This window comes from Trichomonas vaginalis, chromosome III (assembly GCF_026262505.1).
Source record: "Trichomonas vaginalis G3 chromosome III, whole genome shotgun sequence".
NCBI classification, from domain to species: Eukaryota; Parabasalia; order Trichomonadida; family Trichomonadidae; genus Trichomonas; species Trichomonas vaginalis.
Window position 1 is genome coordinate 1,397,466 of NC_067205.1, and position 26,161 is coordinate 1,423,626.

The window sequence follows — 26,161 nt, forward strand, 5'->3', positions numbered from 1 at the left end:
ACTTCTTTGAGTTCTCCAGGAACACCTTGGAAAATGCTGAAGAACTCCGACACAGAGAATTTGGAGAAATTGCACTCCAATACTACCTTGACAAACAAAGGGTAAACAAAGGGTAAACAAAGGGTAAAATAAGACTAAAAACTTAACGTTTAAAAAGTGACATTTTTATGAGCTCCGAGTCACCGAGAAAACTTGGTCAGATGTTAGCAGCTTACTTCCCTGAGGAGGATGGAAGCGTTACATACGTAAGGTTCAAAAACAACGAACCTGGAATTGCGTACCAAATTCGCAATTACATGACCATGGAAGAGTACGAAAGGTTCCTACAAGAGAAACCAGCTCTAAACAACTCAGAAAAGAAAGAGTAAAAAGTTTAACTCGTAATTGTTTATTTTTTTACTTGTATGGGCAAGCTGCAAGAATGAAGTCGACTATCTCAGTCTTTGTCTTGACCAGTTGGACTGCTCTTGCGAGTACGTCTGTTTTACGGTCTCCAGCTGGTGTCTGACCTTCGTAATTGCGCATGTTCTTGAGAGCTCCAACTGTAAATGGTTGTAGGATGAAGAGTCTCTCAGACTGCTTGAGGTAGTCTTCACGGTCACGAACCGAATCTGTGGTACGAGTCGAATCGGTCGATTTGAGGGAAGAGAGTGAGAGCCTGTCGTCTTCCATAGGGGCTGTGGCATAATCTTTGCGTAAACGGTTCAGAGCTTCTTCGAAGTCTTGGTCTCTCTTGGATTGAGATTGGAATTGCTGGGGTGGAGCTTGCTGGAACATCCAAGGGTTGGGGAAGTAAGGCATAGGCTGAGGAGGAGGGTAGTTCGGGAAGCCTTGTAGTGGGTAGTAACATTGAGGTGGAAATTGGTAGTAAATCGGAGGTACTTGCTGGAACTGAGGTTGCTGAGGAGACTGTTGTGGTTCTGCAGCTTTCGGTTCTTCTGGTTGGGATATGGGCTCGGTTGGTGGGACGTCGGACATCTGTTTGTGGCTTAACCGTCGGAAGGAAAAACCTTTCCTGTCGGAAGGAAAAACCTTTCCTGTCGGAAGGAAAAACCTTTCCTGTCGGAAGGAAAAACTTTTTCTGAAGTTCGACCAAAAGTTCTCAATTTTCGAAAATTTGAATGGTTTACGGACGGACAACTGGAAGAGTTCTTCCTGTCGTCGGGAAAATTTTTTCCAGTTGTCGGGAAAATTTTTTCCAGTTGTCGGGAAAATATTTTCCTGTCGGATGGAAGGACTCGGAATGCCAGAAGGATTTGACGAGGCAATTTACCTTATAGAGATAAATGAAGTTGTTAAGCAGTACTTGCGCAGGGTAATGAAGCCCAAGGTCAAGTTCACCAGTATTTCTGGAAGGTCTACACTTCAGCTCGAGACTTCGACTGGAATTCCAATTCAAATACCAGACGGGACAGCCTACGACGACATAAAGGACGCCAAAAGAGAAGCTCTTGTTAAGTTCCTAAACAAACGTCCTTGGATAAAAATACCAAACAAGGAGAACCCCCTACCCCATATGAAATTGGCAATTCAGTCTCTCCTTCACTTCTCGGGTCAGCCGTTCTACATAACCTGTGAAGGCGACATCCAACCAGTTCAGTCAACCTTAACGTTTTGAGTAAAAACATTTTTTTTCATTTTTTGAATGAAGCAAGTTAAATTCGTCCCACACCAATCTCAATGGACCGATGAAGAGTTTCAAGCCATGGTTGAAGGCGTTGAGAACGACATAGACGGCGAACTTGAAGGAGCTCAAACCACAATTGCAACCAAAATTGCACAAGTCAAGGAACAGATAGCTCCACTTAAAGCTACCAAAGCTACTCTTGACCTCATGGATACTTACCGTTTAGAAGTAAAGAGTGGAATAAGACAATTAAAATTAAAACTTCTAAACTACGAAGCTATACTCCAAAAGTTAGCAGAAATGAGAAGACTTTACCAGAGCTACTTACATGTAAGGGACTTACCTTCAAGCAGTCCGACCAAAGATGAATTTTCTGACATTGTCCCAATTTTGTCCGAAAGTCAGCTCAGATGTTTTGAACTGCTCCCAACATATCCAGAATATGAACGTTTGCCTGAACTCTTCCGCAATCTCAAAAAACGTTTTTTTGGTTCTCATGTTCGAAACTTTTATCGGAAGAGACAACAAACGTTCAGAAGAAGAACAAGATATTATTTTAAACTTGTTGTATGACTTAACCGTCATAACAAGCTTTTTGAAGTAAAACCGTCATTCTCAAACCACTTCATTTTTTCGATGTCCGAACAAGCACCGAAGCCGAACACAATGGCAGATGTCCTTTCAATGTTGCCAGACAAGCGCCCAGTTCAAATTCAAATTTTGAATTTGAAAGCTCATCTGACAAACACCGTTAAGACTCTCCAAAGTAGTCTTATGGAAGAGATGACCAAGCTCAAAGCCGATGTCCTCATGAACCAAGCTTCCAATGAGAAATGCCTGAATGATTTGACGGAAACCTTGCGCATTTACGCGAGAGAGAACCGAGACCTTGCCAGACTCATCTACCGTTTCTTCGAAGAGATAGACGCCATCTGGAAGGTACTCGGAAAGGACAGAACCTCCAACACCGTAATTCGTGAACACAGAATTGCCGAAGGTATTATCAAAGAAGAGGAAGAAGAGGAAGAAGAGGAAGAAGAGGAAGAAGAGAAACACGAAGAAGAGGAAGTTTGGGCAACCCTTGTTGCCGATGACGCTTATGAAATTTCCCAACCCTACCCATACAAAATCCGCAACAAGGAGACAGGCAAGGTTCTTACCCCAGTCCTCAACAACTTGGGACACTTGAACCTTAACCTTCGGAATCGCGGTTCAATTTCCATGGGCAAGCTTGTCGCAATTCAATGGGTTCCAAATCCAGACAAGAAGACGAGGGTCAGACACATTGACGGTGACAAGCTCAACAACCGTAAGGAGAACCTCGAGTGGTTCTAAGAGTAAAAAAATTTTATTTTAGGGGGAAACCCCAAGTAAATTTAGGTGTTTATTTGGATAAGTATGTGAAATTAAGGTCAATTTGCAAAATTAGTTCCCGACCTTTGAATTGGACTCTTTCGTTCTCCCAGTTGCGTAGGAGGTCGTCCCAGAGGAGTTGGTAGATTTGCCAATCCAAGGACGATTTGTCCTCCCAGGCATTGAGGATGTACTGCTCGTAGAGTCTCATGACCTCTGCCTTGCACCAGACACCCTCTGCCTTGCACCAGACACCCTCTTCCTTGGAACGTAAGGCTTCTTCGAAGTGCTCGAATGCGATTGGCTGCTTGACCATCCGAAATGACACTTTTTGTACGTTTGGTCAATGTTCGTGTCTCGTGCCATAGTCGACGAAAATACAAACAAACAGGTTATATATGAGTTTGAGACCAAGAATGGTGTAACTCGACCTGTCCGATTCAAAGACTCCGAGGGCGACCATGAAATTAAACGGAAATTAGCTAGGAAGGAATATAAAAATTTTTTATTTCATGCAATGTTTTATTTCTGTGCCATCTTCTTTAACACCCCAGTACTTACGCTTGGAGAGGACATGAACTTCGGTGAAAATTTTGTCCAATTTGAATTGACCCATCTTTTCACCGACCATTCCCATTTCAATGAGTTTGTTGTATCCTTCTTCGTTCGTCATGAGTGCGTCAATGTTCTCATAGTAAACCTTCACTTTGGATTTGACTTCGGAGAAGAATTTGTTGTAGTTGTCAAGGACTGCCTTTGCGAACTGAGGATAGGACCAATGTTCGACAATAGGTTTTACTGTGGTTACTAAGCCACCTTGACCTTGAGTAAATTCGTATTTCAAAACAAAAGGGAGAAACCTTTCAACAAAGTTGTCGACCTTCTCATAGTGTTTACTCTTCATCTCTTGAGGTTTCTTAATGGAATATCCCCATGTCGAATTCATAAGCAATTTGAGTGTCATTGCAAGTTTGGGGTTTGAAGCTTTCCTAATATCATACAGTTGTTGTATGACTTTTCCAACTGTATAGTTCCTTCCTGGGAACTCACCATCTTCGTTTGGAATTCCAGTCGGATATATTGGACGAACCTCATGTATGCAGCGTTAAGGTCGACATAGTATATCTTTTCATCTGAGTCGAACTTGTCGCAACCAATGGGTCCAGTTCGTGGAAATTCAAGTGAGTCTCTTATCTTCTGAGAAACTTCGCCTGCTATCTCATAAACATCGTCGAAGCAACCTGTTTCATATAAAACCTTCTGACCTAACTCGATGCTCTCCAATACAATTTGACGTCAATTGGATGTCTCAATGGAAGTTTGTTATATAGCATCTTGAAGTTCTTGCAACCTCATTGGAAGTTCTTCTGGTTCAGGTTGGTATCCGAACAATCCAACTCCTTTTGGAACAGTGTACTTCTTTTGTGCTATAACTTTGTCTGGAACAACTTTTGGTCTTGCTAACAATGAAAAGTTTGTTTCGTCTTTTGGTACAAAAGTTTCTGTCAGCTTGTCATCTGGAATTGGTTCCAACAAACCTTTCTCGAAAAGAATGTTTACAGCTCTGACAATGTTGCACTTGCCTTTTCCGAACAATGGGTTTGTAAGACTTTCGTTCAACATGAAGTGGTTGTGGACAATTGCAATCTTCAACCATGGTAAGTCTTTGTCAACAACATAGTCGTCATGTGAAGAACCTTTAGCTGTAGGTATGTTGACTCGGATATTGACATTTGCCAACGGTGCAATCTTTGACAATTGACCTCTGAGAATGTACCTTGTCTTCACACATGACTCAAGATACTTCATCTTCTCATCTGTAACAAGACCAGAGTTCCTGAGACATGTAAGAATACAAGGTTCATTGACAATTTTTTCAATTGAATTGTAAATTCCATACCTTGTCAAGTCAATGTCAGACTTATTTATGAAGGGGAAGTATCCAGCATGTTGTCTGACTGCTTGAGGGTTAGGTTGGTACCATTCGAACTTGACACTTGCAATTCCTTCAATCGCATTCAAAATGTCTGAGTCGGAGTCAACCATTTGTTCTCTCTTTGTAGTCTTGAAAGCGTCAAGAAGTTTTGCAGCTGTTTGTTCATTGCCATTTGCATAGTAAATGTGACCATCCAAATCTGTTATGGTCAATCTGAGATTGTATCCTTTCTTATTTCCATCTTGTATGGCAGCAAGTACTCCCATGAAGCCTTCTTTGTTCTTTCCTTCGTCAAAGTTTACTGTAAAGGTTCGACCAGATGTAATTTGACTTCTAACTTCACGATACTTTTCATATGCATATCTTGTTCTTTCCATGGGAGCATGTGTGTCTTCACCTTTTCCTTTTTTCCTTCTCAAAGGATGCAATTGTTCGTCATGTTTCCAGTAGAATCTGGCAAAGCCGTCGTGTCCTTCAACTTGAGGTTCACTAACATCGAAAGGCATGTCCATAAGACGTTCTTCTTCTAACCTCTCTAGTCTGTTTGGATAATTGGCACGTGCTGTTTCCAAATCCATTTCGTAGGTCAGACCAGCCAGTTTGTCATAGACTTTTATGGGTCTTCCCTTCCTATATTTAAACTTCTTCGAAACTCTCCAACCATATCTTTGCAACTCTGCTTTTATTCTAGCAGATTTTCTATCCATTCTATATGGGGGCATTTTTATAAAAATAAAAAAATATGTTTTTTTTCTTTACTTTACATAACCGCCTGCTGCCATAAGTCTTTGACGCCAACCCATACCAGCTAATGAAGGTTGACTTGGTTTAGTTTGGAAACTAAACTTTGTTTTTGGTTTATCTTCAGTTTTTGGTTTTTCTTCTTCTATCGGTTTTTCGTCACTTTTCGGTTCCTCTGACTTTACTTCACTTGCAGGAACAGTTGTGTCGTCAACATCTTCATAAATATCATATGCCATTTGTTTTTGTTTTCCTTTCAACTTTTTGTGTTTGTTGTAAAGTTTAGAATATTTCGACTCTAAGTCAATGAGATGTTCTATAATGAACTGTTGGTCAGTGAAGTAAACTTTTCCATCTGTTGTCTCGAAAGCTCCTTCAGACTTCAATATTTTATTTGTGAGAGTCTGTTTCTTTTTTGAGATACTAGCCGTTCCATTTCTATGAAAAGTGACTTTATAGTTAGGGTTTGTATTTCCAGACCTGGCACTTTCTATTATTGAATTTTTCTCTTCATCTGTAAGTTCTTTGACAGGTTTTGACAATGGTTCTGAACTTTTTGTTTGTGGTGTCAAATCTACCGTTTCAACTTCTTCGGTCATTTCATCTCAGTAAAAAATTTTAGTTTGGTTTGTTTTCAACTGGTTGTTTAGGTTTTTTAAGTCGGTCTAAAACTTCCTGAGGTATAGGAAGAACTTGACAAACACGTGGTTGTGTAACTGCTGGAAGTCGACAAATCCATCTTGAACCCATTTGTCTCAATGCTGTATTGTTCATTTCATCTCAGTAAAAAAATTTACATTCCCCACGTTTGAGGTGGTTGCGGTTGGTTGTTGTTTACCCATTGTTGTGCATGGTTATATCCTCTGTTAAAGAATCTTTCACCTTGGTCCATATAGTGCCCTGCTTGGTTATAGTAGTCATTTGCTTTGTTATAATAGTTTCCTGCTTCTCTTCCTACATTGTCCATCCATCCTTGAACTTTTCCTCTTGTTTCAGGATTTGGAATAAGATTTGTTGCATCTCGTGCTACCTCCCAACCTTTCTGTACAGTTTGTATAATAGGTTGTGCTTTCTCTTTAAGTATACCTAATGTACTCAAAATCTTCCTTCCAATTCCAAATGCACCTCTGGCTAGTGTTCCCACTGCGGGCAAAAATCTGGATGCAACTCCTGCTAATGCGCCAAATAAACCCATTTCTTATGGGTTAAAAATGACGAATTCAAACAAGGACCCCTATGTTTCTAAGGCAACAAAGAAAGCACTCATGGTAAAAATCTTTAGTTCAACACCAAATGCTTGGTTTATGGATATCTTGGAAAACATTCCGAGGTATAGAGAAGATGGACCACCATACTGGCTAATATTTGTCGGTCAAAACACAAGATACTGTGAAGCCATACCATTACAGTCTAAAAATATTTTAGATGTCTTAGCAGCTTTGACAATATTCGTTGACAAATACCATCCAACAAAACTGACATCTGACTGTGAAAGTTCTTTCAAATCAGACGATATTAAAAACTATCTGCGTTCAAAAAATGTAAACCAATATTTCATTGTCGACCAAAACCATTCTGCTCTTGGTGTCATTGACAGTTGTATAAAAATCTTAAGAGACTTAAACCAACCACAAGGTGGTGAAGCAAATGAAATGTCATATGACGACAAATATAGACACTTCTCCATGGCAAAGATGAGACAAGTTTTAAATATTTACAATAACCGTAAACAAAAAGGTTTGGGAAACCACTCCCCCGAAGAAATGAAAAACAACCCCGACTTAGAGAAAGACTATATATTTAATAGTTTAGTCAAAAGAGACAAACAAGAAAGAATGCCAGGCTTCAAACTTAAGAAAGGTGACAAGTAAAAATAGAAATACCTAAACGCGACCCATATGAAAATACTATTGACTATGACAACAATGGGAACTCGACAGGTACTCACATTCGTGTTCGTAAAAATAGAAGAAAGTATACAAGAGAATATTATGAAGTTTTAGGCAAACATGGCAAAATGTACAGACTGCAAGCAGAAGATAAAACGACTATTGTCAGACCTCGTTTCAAAACTTGTCAAAGTTCAAGGTGGTATACTTTCAAAGACAGTTCCTAACAAATATAAGACAACTCCTGACGAATATGCTAAAGAAGTTGAAAATGACGACTAAGCAATTCTATACCATGCACAAACTGTCATGTAAGGTGGCATGTATTTTTTACCTAGTCCTGTAGATGTTGTTGTAAAAGTATGTTGGTGGTTTCCTCCTGGTTCAGTTTGTCGAAAAGTCTTTTTGCTGAATGGTTATAATCTGGAGATAAAACGTCATAGCCAGCTTCATACTCTGAGTTGTATAATGGGTGGTCTCTTAATGAGTGGCTATGGTCGCCAGAAAAGTTTGTTGTACCAGAATGACTATGTGGTGGCAAGTTGTCGACAGATATCGTTTTACTTCCACCTGTTTTCTTTGGAGTGTGTGCAAATACAAAAAACTTTCGAGTATTTGAGTCCAAGTTCCAAAACCAAGTACTACTTCTGGTCTGGTAGAGTTCATTGACGTATAAATAGAACCAACGGGTAAATGGTTTGAAGTATTTCTGTCTTTAATGTTTGAAGCTCTGTTTTGTCTGCTTTCTTGTCATATAAATCTTGAGCAGTGAATTTAATATTATGTTCATCCTTCATGACATAAACATCTTTACATCTAATGTTTCTCATCGTCGTTATGTCGTCATCCGATGTTAAACCTTCTGGAAAGTTAGGAGGTTTCCAATCTAATACATCCCCACCAGTTTCTTCAACCGTTCCTGCAATATTTTCTATAGCAACAGTTGTAAAACTTGTATGTGTATGGTTCTTGTCAGCTTTGTCATCTAACTTTTCTTGTAAGTTTGCAATATTTGCAATGGTATGTGTATGTCCAACGTCACTTTTCCTGTTTAAGGTTTCTTGTAAGTTTGTAATATTTGCAATGGTATGTGTATGGTTCTTGTCGGCTTTAAGGTCTAAACATCCTGAAACCCATCCTGTATCGGCTTTCGTTTTTAAAATCTTTGTTGTCCGTTCATGGTACCAGTCAACCCTTTCTTTAATTTCATTGTCTTTTTCATCCACATATTCCTTATCTGCCTTCTTCACTAACGCACTAGCCACGCATGCTAACTCATCGTTAACATATGTTTTGTCAGCTTTCTTTTCAACATCCTCTTTCGTTGCATAAGCTTTGTTAGCTCTTTCTTCTTCTTTTGCTATTGCATCGTCTACATACTCTTTGTCAGCTTTGTTGTCAACATCTGCTTTCAAAAGAAGTTCATTTATAGGTTTCTCGTTTAAAGTTCCTTTTGTTGGATTTATACAGACAGTATGGTTCTTATTGTCTTGAAACAGAAACTCATCTGTCATTGGGTTTAATGTCAGTTTTAAGTTTCCTTCTTTCAATGACTCAGATTCTAGAATAGTTTGAAAAGTTTGTTGTGTTCTTATTTAGAGCTTGCATAATGAGTTGTCGGTTGTGTTGTATTTCTCTCATAGACGCTGTTTCATTTGACATTTTTATTCTAGATAAAATATGCTTCCAATAGAAAAGAAAATTCAAGAGTTGCTACAACTAAACCATTAGATGAACTTTTTACTAATGTCGGTCAAAAGTTTGAGACAGAGACCGTAAAGCATGAAGGCTATCGTTTTGACTACCCATTAAGATGGTTAAGAGACCCATCTGTCACAAAAGCTATTGGCTTTCGTAGAATGAAGTTTGTGTCTGTAGAAGATAAAAGTTTTCCATTTATTGTAAGGTTTCATATAGATTATATATCTGAAGGGAAACGAAAAATGTGGGAAGAAATTGAGCTAATACAAGTTGACCTTTCATCTTCTCTACAGACTGCGTTAAAAAATATAGAAGATAAAATAAATTCATGTTATGCAAAATATGCTGATGAATATGCAAATACCGAGAGCACACTTTATGTGAGAATTGTATATGACAAACAAAATTCACAAGTGTCATTTCAAATCTACGAAGACAATCCAAAGAAAGACGAACAAATATATACAGAATTCACTGCAATGTCATGGTATTATTTGCAAAGAATGTTAAATCAGAAAGTCGAACTTCCTTTAGCAAATATTTACAGTCGATATGCAAGAGATGAACCATATTTATTTAAAGATGTTTTCGACCCAGCTGCTATTATTGTTCATGCTTCATTTTCTGGCGCTCAAAACTCTTTTTTATGCTTGGCAAATGACTTTTACGAAAAACCTACAAAGCTATATGAACCACCAAGTGGAAGTATTTCAGACTTTCAAGTATGGTTTACTACAGATGGAAGAAAGAGAATAATTCCATTATACCACGCGTTTTACTTAGAACTTAGTTTCATATACAACTACTATCGAACGGTAAAAATATAATTTTAATACGGTTGAGGTGTTGGATTTGGTTGCCAACTAGACTGTGGTGCAGGTTCAGGCTGTTGTATAACAGGGGCTTGTTCTTCTGGTTCAGGGTCTTTAGGTATAATACCAACAAACTGACCTACTCTTTTACCAATATTTTTGACTCCGTTCCAAATTCCTCTTCCTACGGTTTTTATTCCATTCCATATACCTCTTCCAACATTTCGAAAGAAGTTTCCTATCTTACTGAAGAAACCCATTTTACTATATGTAAAAATCTAATGTCCGCCTAGTCTCTTACGTTTCCTGTTGAGTTCCATAGCATTCTTTAACTGGAGCTCATACATTCTGTTTCTCCTCTGGTAGAAAACATATTCTGGGTCAACTCCTGTGTTCGCGTCATCTGCATAGAGTTGTTTATATCCCACTTCAGGGTTTGTATAAAACTCTTTCCATCTCATATTTGCATACCATGGTGGTAAGCCTAACGCAGCGTCATTTGACATGGCAGTTTGCATTTGTACATCTGTTGGCACTTGACCATAGTTTGCCATTGCAGTTTGTATTCTAACTTCATTTGGAATATTCTCTGGGTTTGGTTGTCCAGGTTGCTGTGCATTCGCTAAGTTCTGTGCGTCCATTTAATATTAGATAAAAATATCTCTTACGAGTACATATACTGAACATTTGCAGGCATTGGTTCATCTTCATATTCTCTGTACTTTTCTGCCACGTCAAATAAATAAATGACACAATGGAAAAAACCTAAAACAAGTAGTCCTATTTCAAACCACATTTACTTACTAATAAAATTTTTTGTTATGACACTTTCTCCAGTTTATAGGACCTCTCTCATATTCTATCTTGTCATATATAAACTCATAGTCATGTATGTCCTCTAACCATCTCATAACGGTTTCCAAACCACTTTTATCGGATGTAAAGTAAAAGCATGGACAGTTATGTAAAACGTCTAAAGTTTCTAAAGAGTCTCTCAAAGTCCAGTCTACTTGGTATTGAAAATCCCATGTGTTATAGAACGGCGGGTCCACTATAAAGAAAACATTTTCCTTGTCTTTATATTTTTCATACAAATCTGTCCAATGACATCTCACAAACTCTATACCCTCAATATATTTTTCTATGTCCTCTTTGAAAACATTTGTATAGTTAAGATATAAAACTTTTGACATAAGTGTTTCAATGTCATGAACTCTTATAGCACCACTATATAATAGTCTAGCAGATATACTATTCCAGTCTATATATTCTGCTTTTTTCAAAACCTCTCTCACAATATTTTTCTTATCTAATGGTATACGTTCCATCTTACCTATAGGTATCTTTTCTTTTAACTCTTTCAATATATTGTTTGTGTCTGGAATATGTTTGAGACGGTCCATATAGTTGTCGAAGTCATTGCATATAATCTTTGAGTCAGGAAATACGGTATGACATAAATGAGATATATAGAAACTTCCACCGAACAAATCTACAAATGTTAGACCATTCGGTAGTTTCTTAAGTTCTCTCAATATAATATCTTTACATCTACTCTTATTTCCAAAGAACGGTAACGGTGGTTTTGTAAAATTCATTTATATATAATAATAAAAATGTTTTTACCCGAAAAGTGACAGAAAAGTGACAAAACATGAAAACATATATAATTTGTGAAAAGCTCCTGGAAGCCCTCCGAATAAAAACTTCATTTATACTAAACATCTTCGGGGCTAGAGGGCACGAAGTGCCTGGAAGCCCCACTACTTTTTTACATATTATCACAATTACATTCATCATATTAAAATTCAAAAATAATTTTTAAGTTTCAGATCTCCCAAAGGTGACCAAACTATTTTTTGAAAGTCCGCCATAACTTTAATGGTACTATTTCAGCGTGTACAATGAATACAAAAATTCTAAGAGTGCCACATAAAATAGTACTTTAGACTTGAGTTAATGCTACCAAGCAAATGTTAAAAAGATGACTTTAGTGTTTTGATAATCAAAGATTAAAATCATTATTGTCTAAATCAATAATCATAACGACAGAAGTTAATGTTTTTTCATAAGTGCTTTAAATCCACTTTTAAAAGTATACCTCAAAAATCAAAATATCAAAAAAAAATTGGCCGATAGGTTTGGCTTTAATTTTTGTCTGCTTTTATGATTTGATATGGATGTTATAATTTTAAAAGTTGAGCCAAATTCACCAATAGATTTTTGAGATTTGCAAATACTCAATAATTTTCAGCGTGTTATCTTTTATTAAAAGAACTATTTGGTTTCAGTATCATATAAATTGATATTTACTTTCTATTTGAACCTTCATTTAGCTAATGATTTAATAATACAGATTTCATCTAGTCCTTATAAGAGAATTTTGAATTTGTTATAATAAAAAAACAAACAGATATAGCTTACACTTCTATAATAAAGATACCTTTTATAGAAATCAGTATGAAATGTGTTTTGGCTTATTGGAAGCATATCAGACATAATCGCCATAATCAAAAAATCTATATACCCAATAAGTAATAAATTTGTCGATATAGATTTTCCATAAAATTAGTTTTTAGTCTGATCTTAAAATAAATTTAATTTTTTATAAAAAAAATCACATTTAAAAGTACCTTTTTAGTAGCTCGAAATCCTGTTGGTGGATTTCGGGCGTACTTCAAAATTAGCTTTTCTTCTACATATGCAAGCTATATTTTAAATATGGAGCAAATCGGATCGGCGAAAGTAGTTTAGTTACCTTTGATCTCCCTAATTTCCCATATAAATATATGTTTATTTTATTAAAAAGAGAATGTCCAATTATTGATAAAAATCGATCCGCTTTTCTACCGGTCAAGCTGTATATATATAGAACCCATCCATGTAAACCTCGATGTCACTTTTGCGGCCGAGTGGAGCGCGGCCGCAAAAGTGACATCGAGGTTTACATGATGGACAAGATTTTTTTGCCAATCACTCCAAATCACATGATTTTATGAATATATGTCAAGCATCACATACAATTAATAATAATATTTTTTATTTTCAAAAAGGTATTTTTAATGGGCCAAAAATTGAAAATTTTTAATTTCTCTAGTTTCTAGCCAGAATCAATATAGAGTTCATACGCAAAAAGTGAAACTACTATGGTGTGGAAAAAAATATCAAAGTTCCCCACTTAAACACTATATATATATATATAACAATGGTAAAAATTTGGAAAATTCAATAAAGTTTGAGTGGAAACTTAAATCAAGACTTTCTCATATACAGAATAGTCTCCATGATGCCATACTTTCTCGAATAACTTAGTACCATAAATAGAGCAACTTTGTTATATTCATATGTTTACCAAGTACAGAGTTATTTATCCAATGCAGAGTGATTTTCTGATTCATATTGGAATTGTCACTTTTCTGAAAAACTTTTATTGATGGAGCTCGATGAGAATCTTGTCGAGCTGAGTACAATGACAAAGTTTCAACAAATGTGTAAGGAGAGACTTGGTAGATTACCAACTCTAAAAACAATCAATAATATATTCAAACCATTAAAACTTCTTCTTTCTGATTGTTTTGAAATGAAAGCAGATGTATTTGACATATTCCCTTATGTGGGTGCTTTAATTTTTAAAAAGCATGTCTTTTTAAATCCAGATATCATTTCAGCAAATATTTCAATCGATTTGGAAACTGTTAAAACCCTTATTAGAGCTGGATTAGTTTCTTGCTCCGAAGTACACCCAGAACTTTACGAATTAGCTTCAAACAAACTTGGAATTGCGATTAATGATTGGCAACTATATTCTATTCCAAATATAAAGCAGAGTAGAAATTTTATTACATTTTTAATACAGAAAAAAGTTAATGATCTTTCAAAATTTGAAGAAACACATCAATATATTAAAGTTTTTAACACAGATACATCTGACTTAATAGATATCCCTCCTGTTCGCCAAGGCCAATTTAATACTAAAGATTTTGGCCTTTATTACATATCGATGGTCCCTGCAGATCGAATTTCGCAGAAAGAGAAATGCTGGCTGTTTAAATGAAATATAGTATGGTTTTATTCTTACTTTTAATCATGCTCCTATAGGGTTTTTTGTTTGTTATTAGTAAAATATTATTATTATAGATATATAAAACTTGAAACATGTTTTATTTTAAATCGAGCGTGTCAACACAAAGAATGATGTTGATTGCTATGTATCAAATCAAAATGAAATGCATTGATCATACTTTCCTATTGACAAATCAATTACAGTTTATATCTCCGCTTCAGAAACAAGTCAAAATTCATGAGTAAAACATGATGGTAGTTAAAAAATACCTGAAATCGCAAATTTTTTTTCCTGCCAATAATAGTTTTTTGGGAAAAATATGACAGGTCGATCCAGAAACTTATCATCTAGATTTGTTATTCAGAGAAACAAGCAAATGATATATAATTGGCCGCCTTAGCTGCCAATGGCAATCGAGTGAATAATCCATTTATATGTTTATATATGATTCACAAGATCTTTCGTAATGATTTTTCATAATTGAAAGGTCCTTAACGTATTTTATGACCTTGTAAATGCTCAAACTTACCAGGGTGATATGAAATTCATCGTCCAAAATCAATTTAACGTACAGTGCCTACCATTCAATTTTAATCTCATTTTAATATCCTTAATAGTGTGTACATCTTTTATTCTTAATTATTTTTTGTCAAATGGTCACATGTAAAAAAATATTTTCACATCATACGTTTAAAATAATTAATTGAATATCTGTACGTTTATCATCATTTTTCATCGAAGATGAGCCGTAGAGGTGCCCGTCCGCTCACAGCGAAGAAAGATATATCAACAGAAAACATCACACCAAACAAGCCAGAGGCAGAGGAAAAGCAAGGCTTTTTCTCAAGGATTTTCGGAAAGAAATCTAAAGATGCAGAAGTCAAGCAGACAGCTGCAAAGGTAACGCGCGTTCGCAGGAAATCTAAACTTGCAGAAGACGAAATCTTAAATGATGTCGCAGCATTAAAGGAAGAAATAAAGGAAGCAGAAACAAATGTTAAGACACTCGAGACAAAGAAGGAAGGATCACAAGCTGTTCTTCCTCCACCACCACCACCGACCTCATTACCTCCTCCTCCACCACCTCCACCGCCCCCACCACCAGCCGTTAAGAAGGCTGAGAAGATTCAAAAGGTCGTTGGAAAGACAAACGTACCAAGTGACCAACAGTTCGTAGATGTTCACTTCGAACTTCTTAACGCTATTAAGAATGGCGCTAAGAAGAAACTACGTAAGACATCCATTCGCCGTTCTCTTGGCGGAACTCCAATTAGAGAGAAGCGCGAGTATGCTCCAGTAACTGATGCTGAGATCTTTGCCGCGTCTGTGGTGATCAGGGACGAATCAAGCTCAGATGTTAGCGATTCAGACAATGATATCTTCTAATTTGAAAGTTTTTCTGTTTCTTTGAATACATTTTATAGAAATAATATTCATCAATTGTAATACATTGACTGGAAATTGTTGGAGTATGCAAAAATGTAAATCATTCAAAATTTTTATAAAATTTTTCAAATTTTTTTTTATATTTCGATGTCAAATGAGAGAGTGATACCGCAAACAGTTATGTTCCCTGAAGTAGAGCAAGTAGCATACAGGAACAAGAGATGTGTTATATTTTTCTCAACAAAATCATTAGAAAAAGAATTATTAATCGAATTTCCTTTTGAAATCGTTTTCTTCACATTACCACTCGGCGATGAGCATATACTCGTAGTAGATAAGGCAAGACCCAATACATTAATACTTTATAATTATAGAGAAAAATGCGAAGTTACATCAATTGCAGTGGCCAGCGATATTTTAGAATTTTATTCATCAAGAAATTACGCTTGTGCAGTATTTGATGTTGGCGCTATTGTAGTTTCATCAAATCCTTTAATTTTATTATATACATTAAAAACTCCATCAGTACCAGCAGCAATTTCACTTGTATCAACTCCTGATGATCCAAGTCACTGTATCTTTTCTCATGAAGATGATATATCTGAAGGAAATATCGTAATTCATCGAATTCCATCTTCTGCTCCTACAACTACCTTCAGAGTTGCAAAATCTGGTATCAGATGTGCATCTATATCATACAACGGTAAATATATTGCTACTACATCCATCAAAGGAACAATTGTCAGATTATATGATATAAATGGTAAACTAATTCAAGAATCTCGACGCGGATTCTTCAATGCTAAGATCGTACATGTGTCCTTCTCCCCAGATTCACGCTTCTTTAGCGTTACAAGTTCGCATCAAACAGCTCATATTTTTAAATGCGAAAAGAGTGAGAGCGATGGCTATTTCCTACCAAAGGCAGAGGTCCTTGTACCTCTTGAAGGCTCTAAAACCATTCGCGCGCATATTCTCGAAGGAGGACACAGTTTGTGCCTTACAAACGAGAAAGGAGCTTGTCTGATATACTCTATTGACGTCAATACTGGCGAAAGTGGCCTCAAGAGTCAAATTATGCTTCCAACAATAGCCAAAATGTTTTGTCCCAGTATTTAATTATTTTTATGTTTTGTTTTATTTAAATCTATTCATATAGCGTTTTCTTAGTATTTCACTGTTTTATTATTTAACATTTATCCTATAATATTTATAATTGTTGTGAAAATATCAAATGGATTTTAAAAAAATAACAATAATTGAACTAATCAGAGTGGAAATACATTTCTAATTTCTTCTGTATGACTCATTTTATGAGTATTAACCAAAGAATTCTTATAATTTAGAATAAATTTTTTATATATTATATCATAGTTGCTAAATTTCATAATTTTCAGGATTTTTAGATTATGGTAAATATGTTTTCATATGAATTAATGTGAAGATTTTTACTAAAAACATTCTATCGTCTTCAAATATGGATGAGTTAAAAATTTCACCTTCTCAGATTCTATTTGAGTTTGCGAAAGAAGCCAGTGATACAGGGCTTTGCTACGGTCTCGGTAGATCTGAACCATATGTACCATTTTTATTTAAATCAAATTCTTTTTTCTCATATGATTGGTCTCCTTCGATAGATGGCATTAGAATCAATCCGAAGCAAAAACGCAAGATAAGTCGACTATTAAACAATGTTTCAAATGATTATTATCAATCTTCGATGAGTTTCATTTGTTCAGTAGCAGAATCATACATTTTTCGAGCATCACTTGATGAATGGGAGTGTAATATCTGTCATGCAAGGTTTCAGCAAGAAGATGGAATACAACACGTTTGTGATTGTCATCCAGCGATATTTGCTGACTCTTTACAGAAGCATATTGATATAATTAGCAATGAAAACGATAGTATAAACAATATGACTACTAAATTACAGTTTGATGCCACTGCAGTTCAACCTTCAACTCCATTTGAGCCTGTTCTTCAGCAGAGGATGCAAATCAAAGCGCCATATTTATCAGAAGACGATATATCATTCGATGAAGAGGAAGATTCAGACGATCTCGATTTTAGAGAACATTTAGATTCTCAATTTCCGCAATTCAGCAATGCAGATTACCCGATTGATATGCCAATACCACCTGTTATATCGAATGTATTACGATCTCCTTCAATTGATGTTCGCCAGTGCGTTACAAAGACTAGATTACTTAATTATGACCAAGAAGATATGAATAGAGCTGATACATTATTAAAACCATTAATAGACTTAATATCATCACCATTCCAACCTCAATCATCTACAGAAAATCAATCAAAAAATTCATCCAAACAACAACCGAAGAAAACTCAACAACAAGCATCACCTCAAATTACTCAATCACAACCAATACAACCACAAGCCCAACAACAGCAAAATTCTCAAAATTCCCAGCCAATACAGCCAAATCTTCCTCAAAACGTCCCAACTACTTCGAAATCAGAACCTATACGACCTGCAGATACTAAAGATACCAAAGAACCTCCGAAAACTCCTAAATCTTCTATCCATGATCTTACTCCTGACGAAATGAAGGAATTTGAAGGCCTTGACCATCCAAAGAAGTCCAAGAAACCGTCACCTCCCAAGACAATTTCATTTATTGAGACCATTCCAGAAGATATCCAAAATGAAGCTATTGAATCAGTTGTTGAGCTTCTTCTGAACAACTACGTGGAGTCCAATGCCATGCATATCATCAAACCAACGCTTTCCAACAGAAAGAAAGAGATGGCTAAGCGTGCAAAGGAAGAAAAAGAATTAAAAAAGAGACAAGAGGACCAAAAAAGGAAACAAGCGTTCCAACAGAAGAGACAAGAGTGCCTGGATAAAATGGCAAGCTGCGTGAGTATCCCTTTGATAAGAAGTTTCGTTCTTTCGGAGATAGAAAATATTTTCGAAGATGAGAAGAAGAAATTAATTGCAGAAGCAGAAAAAGAGACAACAGAGTTAACACAAATGGGTAATCTTCCACCGCCAATCCTTGTATCAGGCCTTTTGTCCTATAGTTCAAATAAAATTTCGGATATAATTCAATTGTTCTCAAATTGCGAATTCGTCAAGGATGAAGAGAATAATCCGAAAATTAGGTTCAGACTCGTTGGAAATAGAATGGATGTGCTTGTTTATCTGCAAAATAAGGCTGATGTCAAAAAAATGTTGGAAATGACGAATCCTATGATGGTCAACTGTCAACAGGTATCATTATCTGTCGAACACAGACAGCCAGAAATGCCAGAAATCTTCAAATGTTATACTGGCCAGGAAATGGTCATTTTGTCAAAGAATATCGATCTTTCTAATGTTAAATATGATATGTATGCAATGACTTCTGGAATGTGCGCTCCAGAATACCAAATTAAAGATCCGGAATAACATTTTATATGATATTAAAAATATAGATATTATATGATTATTTCTTTATCCAAATTACTTTAGTTTTTTTCTAATATTTAGTGTTCAAGTCTTCAGAAAAATTTTGGATTTTGTGAATGGTCCAAAATTTCATTGCATTGGTATTATACTTCTAAATATGCATTCTCTCAATCATAAATTAGTGTGTTTAATGAAGGAATTGCTTTATGGAAAATTGGAATATTCATCATTGAGACATATGAATTCTCTTGTAATTTCAAACTAGAACGATAAAAAAGGTGTTTTCTGGTACATGATAATATGAATAAACAAAAATATACGTCATCTACATACAATTTCCTAACTATCAACATCCCATCAGCCAAGTCTGTTATTTACCTTCTCATTTTGATGTAAAAACATGATTGTTTTCAATCCAAAATCAATTCCAATTATATCTATTTTTTCCTATGCAATGTCGTTTTCGTGCCTAAATATTGAGTGAATCTTTATCAAAGAATTTAAATAAGAGACTTATATGACATGTTATAACCATGATATGTTCATTATTTTATAGCTATTCTTATCAATATATAGCATCAAATCATATGATTTATAAAAGGTGACAAAAGTTTTTTCGCCTATCTCGAGCGAGTTTCTATGGGGGTCTTTCCTCACCTAATGAATTTGGTTTCTTGTCTATAGTAAAGCATACAATAACACAACCGCGCGATTTAAACAGTTACACAATGATCTATATATACAAAAGTTAATGTACTCAAAATAAAAAATCTAATCGACAACACCTATAATACAAAAAAATTATATCAAAAATTAATTAATACTAACATCGAAATAATTTACTTACAATTAAACAGTATCTGCCATGCTGTCATTGCTCTCTCCCTCGTTAATAACGCCTTTGAACATGTCAAAGTAGTTTGGAGCCCACCACCAGTTGGGGAAGCTTTCCCATGCAACAGTTTTGTTGTTTTCGTCTATTGTCATGAACATAATTGGAATTGCTGAGTGAATGTATTTTATTGGCGCGTTGTGAAGGTTCTGAAGCTCGTAATGGTAGAAAGAACCAACAGTATTGGCACCTCTATCCTGCGAGAGCCTTATAAGTATAACACTGCCATCATTACAAGCAACCAACAAAATATTATGTGGAATTGAGTTCAATTGGAAGATGTGAGTAGCTGTCTTGTCTTCTGGTAGCTGGTATTGCATGAAAAACATGTTGGAATCGATGCACGTAATTGATTTTCCGTTGCATAAATAAGCAAGTGAAACATTACCTTTCATTGGAGGGTCTGAGAACGTTCTGTCGTGGGTTTCGAACATTGTCATCGGTTCTGGGAACCCGCTTGGTGGTATTTTGGTCTTTTCGCCTTCAAGTTTGCCTTCAATTGTTAATTTAATAAAATAGATGCATTTTCCTTTGTCGGCGAGTACGAGTAGTGAGTTTGGATTAATTACGCCGAGTTTAACAAACCCTTCGCCAAGATTTGGGTAAGTTGTAACTCCATAATGTCCCAAAGAACAAACGATTAAGATTTTATCTGATATTAGGGCCACTAGTTGAGGATTTGTAGGAACAACTAGAGCATCTATCGGTGGCTCTGAGATATTTCGAATTGGTTGCATTGCGTAGGAAATTTCGCCTGAAAAAGGAACTCGCACAATCGAGTAGTCAGTTCCAACTGAAAGGAATTGAGTTTCATCTAAAGGAAGTGAAATATATGCGTTTTTAACGAAATAATCTTTTCTTTCGAATTTGTCTGCATAATTTGTAATAACTGCTATTTTACCTGATTTAAGTGTAAGTGCGTGAATACTATTTTGCAATTTTGCGACATGAATGACTTCTTCTTCAATTTGTAACGAATGATGAGACATTGGAACAGAAATATCGTATGTTAATGCATGCACCTCGTTTTCTTTCGTTACTAAGAAATAAAATGGTAAATCTGATGCTGGTTCTGCTTTATAACAGGTTGTATTTCCTAAATAAAATATTGTATATGGGAAATCACTCCTAATCCTAGCTGAGTTGAATAGAGTTGAAAGATCTTTTGAAAAATGAAGTTCTTTAATACGCTTAGGAATAGAGTTAAATAATCCCATATTTTCTTAAAAAGTGACAAAATTGAATTTAGAATGATTCAATCAAAAAGAATAAGGTCTCTGTTTACCAACATGTATGCAATACTGTAACTTTCCATTTTCATCATTATTGTACCAATCAATGTGTAGATATAATTATTTCATTTCACTCATAACAAGAATCATATCAGTTTTGACTAAGATATAAAACTTAAATTCTAAAGTTCCATAATGTTGAAGCTTGATTTTTGTTTAAAGTGTAAAGGTTACCTTGAAATGAAATAGATTTTGATGTTCTCTTTGATATTATGAAAATTCTCTGGTTGCTTTTCGTTTAGATTACCATATATTATGTGTTCATACTGTTAAAACATGCATTCCAAGACCTTGGAGCTCCAAATTTTTTTCAAAAATCAAAAAATGAAAAGAAAAAAATACAAATTTTGAAATCAAAAAATCAAAACTCTAAAAAATTTGGAAAATTTAGCAAAGATAAAATACGATGAATCTCTTTAATATTAAGTAAATTATCTAAATTTGTCATAAACAAGGAAAATTAGTTGTTACATGATTATTTCAGGTCAAAAAAGTGACAAATTTTATCAAATGACAAAAACTAAGTTATATTCTGGATATTTTGTACCATTCCCCGATGAATTCAAGTGCCAAGACAAATTAACAAATCCAGAAAAATTCGAACCATACGAACGTCCAACAGATCTTCTTGGATCACATTATTTAACCTTTGATATCCTACAAAAACAAATCATTCTCGGATCAGTCAAAAGATACATCCATCTTGACTATTACAGGAAGCGTATTAGCATTCGCTCAAAACTTGAAGGAATTGTTTTTGAAGCTCGCGCTACAGCAATAAAGGAATACATAGTAGATCAAAACGATGTTCATTTAGTACGAATTAGGTTTAGTCATGGAATAGAAGAGCAACTTTGCTGGTTAGAGTCTTCAGAAGCAATTCATTCACTATTTGATGCACTTACAGATTTCATCCAAAGTTGCCGCAAATAATTATACTTTGTTTTTTAGTTACTTTATAAATCTATCAAAATATTAAATTAAATATTTAACTGAGAGCTCATACAAGATTAATTATACATTCAGTGAACGAGGAACGTTGTTCCTATAATATGATTTATCTCATTACTGAATTGAATTAAAAATATTATTCATGGTAATCTTCACTATCGTTACCATAGATAGATTTCGAACAGTAAAATAAAATTTTATATATTAAATTTCACTTTAACAATTTGAATCATTAAAGAGTAACTTTGAAAGAAATTCATTTTATCTAGTAATAAAAATTTTTACAGGCTATTGTGAAGCGCCGTTGGCCCAATTGGATAAGGCGACTGCCTACGGAGCAGTAGAGTCCAGGTTCAAGTCCTGGACGGCGCGTTTTTTTCATTCCTGATAGCTAAGGATACTCTTAATCATATTCTACGATAGTTTTTTTCGCTTTTTCACTCCTGGATTGAGATATTCATCTTAGATATCACTCAGCTAGAGTATTTTTCACATATCTATAATTAGACAACTATCATTTCATAGAGGATAGAACATTTGAATTATATCAACAAAGAGAAAGAAATAAGAATCATCTTATGATGTGATACATCTTATCTATATTTGTACTATTTCCATTATTCTTTATCACTTCTAGATCTATGAGTATAACATTATTCTATCATTGATGCATTTTCACAAGAAATCCAAAAGTTCTATTATGCATGTATTGATGCCTAAAACAATTTAATGAAGGAGATAAGTCATGTAATTCTTCAGCTATCTAATGCATAGTATTACCATCACCAAACAACATTGATAGAATTATATTTTATTGAACTGAAGCAATATGAATAAAGATAAGCAAAATCAAACACTATTTTCATGAATTAAATATGAAACATCATTTTTCAGCATATTCTTTAATGCAAAACAGAACCATGAAGTAACTAAGATAATGCATTATTTTTCTTTCCAAACACATTTAACAATTAGAACGACATTACTCTATATTTTTTTTTCTCCTTTTGTTCTAAAGTCATTATATTAAAAAAAACACTCATATTTTATCATGAACACTAAATAGTTTTATATATAACAAATAAACATATAAAAGTTATACCATTATTCCAGATTCAGCCACGAAGAAGTCATTATCTGATTCTGGTTCGTACTTTGCCAATCCAGATTCCATTGCAAGACCTTTTCTTATATTAATAGCCTTGACATGCATCTGGTATGTTTCATCTGGTTTCTCATTCAACCAAACAGCAGCATCTGTTATTCCGTAGTCCTGCATCTCCTTTGTTGGTTCAGTTGTCTGAATATTCTTTTCCTGGTCCTCGAATTCACTCAAATTAGGGAAAGGAAGTCCAATAGAAAGCAAAGCACCATTGTGTTTCAAAGTGTTGAAGATAGACAATCTATCATGGCATCTTGCAGTCATTTCATCCAGCATTTCATCGAGTTCTGGGATATTTTGTTCGCTGAGATCGCTGTGGAGACCTTTAAGAGTCTGATTTCGTAACAGTTGGTCTTGAATTGCGTTTTGTTTTATGGCGATATCACGAAACACGCTTTCTCGCTCTTCTTTACTCGACTGGCGCTTGACCAAATAGAAGACATCTTCAACAGGGAACTTCATTCTCCTCAAATATTTGCTTTTGGCCGCTTGTGTCATAAATCCTTTAATTGTTTCGATGTTGTGTGGATGGCTGCCGTCGATTGTGAGTTCATATAACATGGAGTTACCTTCTATCATCCTTTGGAGCTCAATTAAGCCTTCGTCTTTGATATGATTAAATGCCAAGTCGAAAAGTAACAAACCTTTCGATTTTACCTTCGGAAATACTCTCTTCAAGGCCGGGCCAATGTAATGTTTGTCATCTCCATGGATCCAGAGCTTCTTCAAGTTTGGTAAATTCAACAAACTTTCGATTGCTTCGACATTTCCTGATTGGTTCTTCTTCATGTTGCATGATATAGAAACTCCTGTGAGCTTCCGCATATTCATGAACGTTTTGGCGAGTTTTTTGACGTCATTTGGTTTCATTCCGTTTTTATCTAAGGAAATACACGTCCAATTGCAATTAGAGTACTTGCTAAATGTTTCTAAGACAGTATCGAGATGCTCTCCCTTCAATCCTAAGTTATTAAGTTTAATTTCGAAATCAAAAATATTTCTATTTTCAGCAATCGCAGTAATGACATCAGAAATGTCAGTAGGAGTAAGGTTTGTGTCTGATAAGTCAAGTTCTTTGAGTGTTCGCGTTTCTGAAATGAATTCAAGCAAATTATCAATTCCATTTTTGTCAAATTTTGATCCATTGAGATATAAAGTCTCAATTGGTTGAGTATGTTTAGTAAGCGCGGCAATAATTTCGTCAGAACGAGTTGTCAGCTTGCCAAACGATAAGAAACGAAGAGAATGATGATCTGCTTGATCGATTGTACGTAAATAGTGGAGAATGAGGTCAACAGAGTCTGATTTGACTGTTGCTCCACGAAAATCGAGATGAATAATGTCCCAAAGGTTTTGATTTTCAATTAAACTTGACATCGCAATTGTCATTGCATAATTAGACATGTTGCAATTGGAAAAGTCTAAGTACCAAAGATTTCCATTGTTTCGGCTTAAAGCGGCTGCAATCGGTGCTAAATCTTCGAATGGATTATCAGATATATCCAAATATTCAAGATGTAAGTTGGGATTTTCTGCCAATGCAACACCAAATTCACCACAACCGTTGGAAACGTTGCAGGCTTCTAAGGAAATCAATCTTAAGTTTGGAGATTCTCTAACGTAAGGAGCTATTGCATAGAAGAAGTCCGGTCTGCCAACATCTTTTATTTGGATACCAGATATCGTAGGGAAGAACTTTAAAGTGTCAAAGATTGGTGCCAATTCAATTGCAGTGGAATAAGTATTATCCATCAAGTTTAAAGGCATCCTGGAGAAGTCAGCAATGCAATTTTCTTGAGTTATAAGCTTATGTATGAATCGAACTACATCATGACAATATGTACAATTTCTTAAAGAACAATTTGCATTGTAGAGGCCTTCAAACATTTTGGATAGAGAGAGGAAAATGCCTGGATTGATAATATTATAACTTTCTTCAATTGAAAAATTGATTTTCAGATTTGTTGGGATAATACCATTAATAAGCAGATAATTCCTATGGAAGTATCTAACAAATCTCAAAATATTCTCTTTTGTTGATTTAATTCCGTAAAATGAATCTGATAAACCAATTTCAATAATATTATCAGTTGTAAAGTTAAAATAATCAATATTAAGTATATGAATATACTTTATTGCCGAAAAGCCACCAAATAAGCTTCGCTTGTTCAATGTTATCATATGTTCAGACATTGTTACACCGCCATCTGGAAATGTCTTGGAATGATTAATAATTATATCAGCTGCGAAGGAAAATTGAACATTATACTGATGAAGTGGAACGTTTTTGACAGGCTTTCTTTCGTCACTGGCCGAGAGACTGAAAGAGCTCATCAGTTTTTGAAAAGATTAATTATTCTTTATATTCAATAACAATTTTTATTGATTTTATATAGCGAAACATGTGTAATTAATTTATCAGCATTAACAATTTTTTTATTCAAAATAATATATTCAAATTGTGTGGACTTTTTGAAATGACACGGCTTCTGTTCAGGAATTTAGCATAAAAGTGAAAGTGTGGCTAATTTCACTTTTAGATAATTATGCGCCTTCACAAAACTTCGCGGTTTAGTTCTGAATCCAATCTTATGAATTACCATTAAATTTACATTCCATTAGCTTTATTTTAACATTTGATCGCTAATTTATTTTTTGAGGGAGCTTGTTATTTAATCTAAAATTTCATTTAAAAAGCATGTGCGTTTTATAGAGATTCTGTTTATGACAAAATTATCTCGTAACGTCATTTCTTATTAGAACAAAGGTTGAAAAACAGATGTTTTATGCAAAAATTACTTTGGAAACTAATATGATAGCACATATACAAAATCATTATAAAGCCAGTTAACAACAAATAACAAATATTGTTCTCAATTTCCGAATAACATAGATCTTTATAATGATAATGTTAGAATAAATGCAATAGTTCGAACAGTAC

The 26,161-nt window shown here is 35.0% G+C and overlaps 19 protein-coding genes, 1 non-coding gene and 2 pseudogenes across 22 annotated transcripts, besides 2 other annotated features; 10 read left to right on the forward strand and 12 right to left on the reverse strand.

Annotated features, from left to right (window-relative positions):
- Window positions 1–8,811: part of a mobile genetic element that runs on past the window's edge.
- On the forward strand, window positions 168–368 carry TVAGG3_0620100 (uncharacterized protein; the record flags this gene model as incomplete). Its single annotated transcript, XM_051240324.1, has 1 exon — window positions 168–368. One exon carries the CDS (start codon window positions 168–170, stop codon window positions 366–368), a length of 201 nt encoding a protein of 66 aa, XP_051086911.1.
- TVAGG3_0620110 (uncharacterized protein) lies at window positions 397–978 on the reverse strand (the record flags this gene model as incomplete). Its single annotated transcript, XM_051240325.1, has 1 exon — window positions 397–978. One exon carries the CDS (start codon window positions 976–978, stop codon window positions 397–399), a length of 582 nt encoding a protein of 193 aa, XP_051086912.1.
- TVAGG3_0620120 (uncharacterized protein) lies at window positions 1,229–1,578 on the forward strand (the record flags this gene model as incomplete). The annotated part of the gene is made up of 1 exon (XM_051240326.1): window positions 1,229–1,578. A coding segment is annotated over one exon (350 nt), but the record flags the coding sequence as incomplete, so codon positions are not given.
- On the forward strand, window positions 1,646–1,957 carry TVAGG3_0620130 (uncharacterized protein; the record flags this gene model as incomplete). The annotated part of the gene is made up of 1 exon (XM_051240327.1): window positions 1,646–1,957. A coding segment is annotated over one exon (312 nt), but the record flags the coding sequence as incomplete, so codon positions are not given.
- TVAGG3_0620140 (HNH endonuclease family) lies at window positions 2,402–2,962 on the forward strand (the record flags this gene model as incomplete). The annotated part of the gene is made up of 1 exon (XM_051240328.1): window positions 2,402–2,962. One exon carries the CDS (start codon window positions 2,402–2,404, stop codon window positions 2,960–2,962), a length of 561 nt encoding a protein of 186 aa, XP_051086915.1.
- On the reverse strand, window positions 3,012–3,296 carry TVAGG3_0620150 (uncharacterized protein; the record flags this gene model as incomplete). The annotated part of the gene is made up of 1 exon (XM_051240329.1): window positions 3,012–3,296. One exon carries the CDS (start codon window positions 3,294–3,296, stop codon window positions 3,012–3,014), a length of 285 nt encoding a protein of 94 aa, XP_051086916.1.
- Window positions 3,486–3,878, reverse strand: TVAGG3_0620160 (DNA/RNA polymerases family; the record flags this gene model as incomplete). Its single annotated transcript, XM_051240330.1, has 1 exon — window positions 3,486–3,878. A coding segment is annotated over one exon (393 nt), but the record flags the coding sequence as incomplete, so codon positions are not given.
- TVAGG3_0620170 lies at window positions 4,238–5,428 on the reverse strand (annotated as a pseudogene). The gene has a single exon. A coding segment is annotated over exon 1 (1,191 nt).
- TVAGG3_0620180 (phage tail repeat-like family) lies at window positions 5,672–5,896 on the reverse strand (the record flags this gene model as incomplete). Its single annotated transcript, XM_051240331.1, has 1 exon — window positions 5,672–5,896. The coding sequence occupies one exon, from the start codon at window positions 5,894–5,896 to the stop codon at window positions 5,672–5,674; it is 225 nt and encodes a 74-aa protein (XP_051086918.1).
- TVAGG3_0620190 (uncharacterized protein) lies at window positions 6,276–6,431 on the reverse strand (the record flags this gene model as incomplete). Its single annotated transcript, XM_001309164.2, has 1 exon — window positions 6,276–6,431. One exon carries the CDS (start codon window positions 6,429–6,431, stop codon window positions 6,276–6,278), a length of 156 nt encoding a protein of 51 aa, XP_001309165.2.
- TVAGG3_0620200 (uncharacterized protein) lies at window positions 6,451–6,852 on the reverse strand (the record flags this gene model as incomplete). Its single annotated transcript, XM_051240332.1, has 1 exon — window positions 6,451–6,852. The coding sequence occupies one exon, from the start codon at window positions 6,850–6,852 to the stop codon at window positions 6,451–6,453; it is 402 nt and encodes a 133-aa protein (XP_051086919.1).
- On the forward strand, window positions 6,962–7,517 carry TVAGG3_0620210 (uncharacterized protein; the record flags this gene model as incomplete). The annotated part of the gene is made up of 1 exon (XM_051240333.1): window positions 6,962–7,517. A coding segment is annotated over one exon (556 nt), but the record flags the coding sequence as incomplete, so codon positions are not given.
- A 1,265-nt stretch (window positions 8,812–10,076) lies between the features above and the next one.
- TVAGG3_0620220 (serine threonine-protein phosphatase family) lies at window positions 10,077–10,319 on the reverse strand (the record flags this gene model as incomplete). Its single annotated transcript, XM_001316278.1, has 1 exon — window positions 10,077–10,319. The coding sequence occupies one exon, from the start codon at window positions 10,317–10,319 to the stop codon at window positions 10,077–10,079; it is 243 nt and encodes an 80-aa protein (XP_001316313.1).
- An 18-nt stretch (window positions 10,320–10,337) lies between these two features.
- Window positions 10,338–10,613, reverse strand: TVAGG3_0620230 (uncharacterized protein; the record flags this gene model as incomplete). The annotated part of the gene is made up of 1 exon (XM_001316279.2): window positions 10,338–10,613. The coding sequence occupies one exon, from the start codon at window positions 10,611–10,613 to the stop codon at window positions 10,338–10,340; it is 276 nt and encodes a 91-aa protein (XP_001316314.2).
- A 226-nt stretch (window positions 10,614–10,839) lies between these two features.
- TVAGG3_0620240 lies at window positions 10,840–11,657 on the reverse strand (annotated as a pseudogene). Its single transcript has one exon. A coding segment is annotated over exon 1 (818 nt).
- Window positions 11,658–11,898: 241 nt separating this feature from the next.
- Window positions 11,899–12,821: a mobile genetic element.
- A 649-nt stretch (window positions 12,822–13,470) lies between these two features.
- TVAGG3_0620260 (uncharacterized protein) lies at window positions 13,471–14,296 on the forward strand (the record flags this gene model as incomplete). Its single annotated transcript, XM_001316280.1, has 1 exon — window positions 13,493–14,113. One exon carries the CDS (start codon window positions 13,493–13,495, stop codon window positions 14,111–14,113), a length of 621 nt encoding a protein of 206 aa, XP_001316315.1.
- Window positions 14,297–14,840: 544 nt separating this feature from the next.
- Window positions 14,841–16,780, forward strand: TVAGG3_0620270 (phosphatidylinositol-3,5-bisphosphate binding; the record flags this gene model as incomplete). Its single annotated transcript, XM_001316282.1, has 1 exon — window positions 15,656–16,627. The coding sequence occupies one exon, from the start codon at window positions 15,656–15,658 to the stop codon at window positions 16,625–16,627; it is 972 nt and encodes a 323-aa protein (XP_001316317.1).
- A 205-nt stretch (window positions 16,781–16,985) lies between these two features.
- On the forward strand, window positions 16,986–19,497 carry TVAGG3_0620280 (uncharacterized protein; the record flags this gene model as incomplete). The annotated part of the gene is made up of 1 exon (XM_001316283.1): window positions 16,986–18,923. One exon carries the CDS (start codon window positions 16,986–16,988, stop codon window positions 18,921–18,923), a length of 1,938 nt encoding a protein of 645 aa, XP_001316318.1.
- Window positions 19,498–19,570: 73 nt separating this feature from the next.
- Window positions 19,571–21,046, reverse strand: TVAGG3_0620290 (WD40 repeat-like family; the record flags this gene model as incomplete). The annotated part of the gene is made up of 1 exon (XM_001316284.1): window positions 19,773–21,032. The coding sequence occupies one exon, from the start codon at window positions 21,030–21,032 to the stop codon at window positions 19,773–19,775; it is 1,260 nt and encodes a 419-aa protein (XP_001316319.1).
- A 542-nt stretch (window positions 21,047–21,588) lies between these two features.
- Window positions 21,589–22,116, forward strand: TVAGG3_0620300 (uncharacterized protein; the record flags this gene model as incomplete). Its single annotated transcript, XM_001316285.1, has 1 exon — window positions 21,618–22,040. One exon carries the CDS (start codon window positions 21,618–21,620, stop codon window positions 22,038–22,040), a length of 423 nt encoding a protein of 140 aa, XP_001316320.1.
- Window positions 22,117–22,356: 240 nt separating this feature from the next.
- On the forward strand, window positions 22,357–22,430 carry TVAGG3_0620310. Its single transcript has one exon. It is a non-coding gene; the product is annotated as a tRNA-Arg (tRNA).
- A 100-nt stretch (window positions 22,431–22,530) lies between these two features.
- TVAGG3_0620320 (uncharacterized protein) lies at window positions 22,531–25,554 on the reverse strand (the record flags this gene model as incomplete). The annotated part of the gene is made up of 1 exon (XM_001316286.1): window positions 23,155–25,554. One exon carries the CDS (start codon window positions 25,552–25,554, stop codon window positions 23,155–23,157), a length of 2,400 nt encoding a protein of 799 aa, XP_001316321.1.
- Window positions 25,555–26,161: the final 607 nt, after the last annotated feature.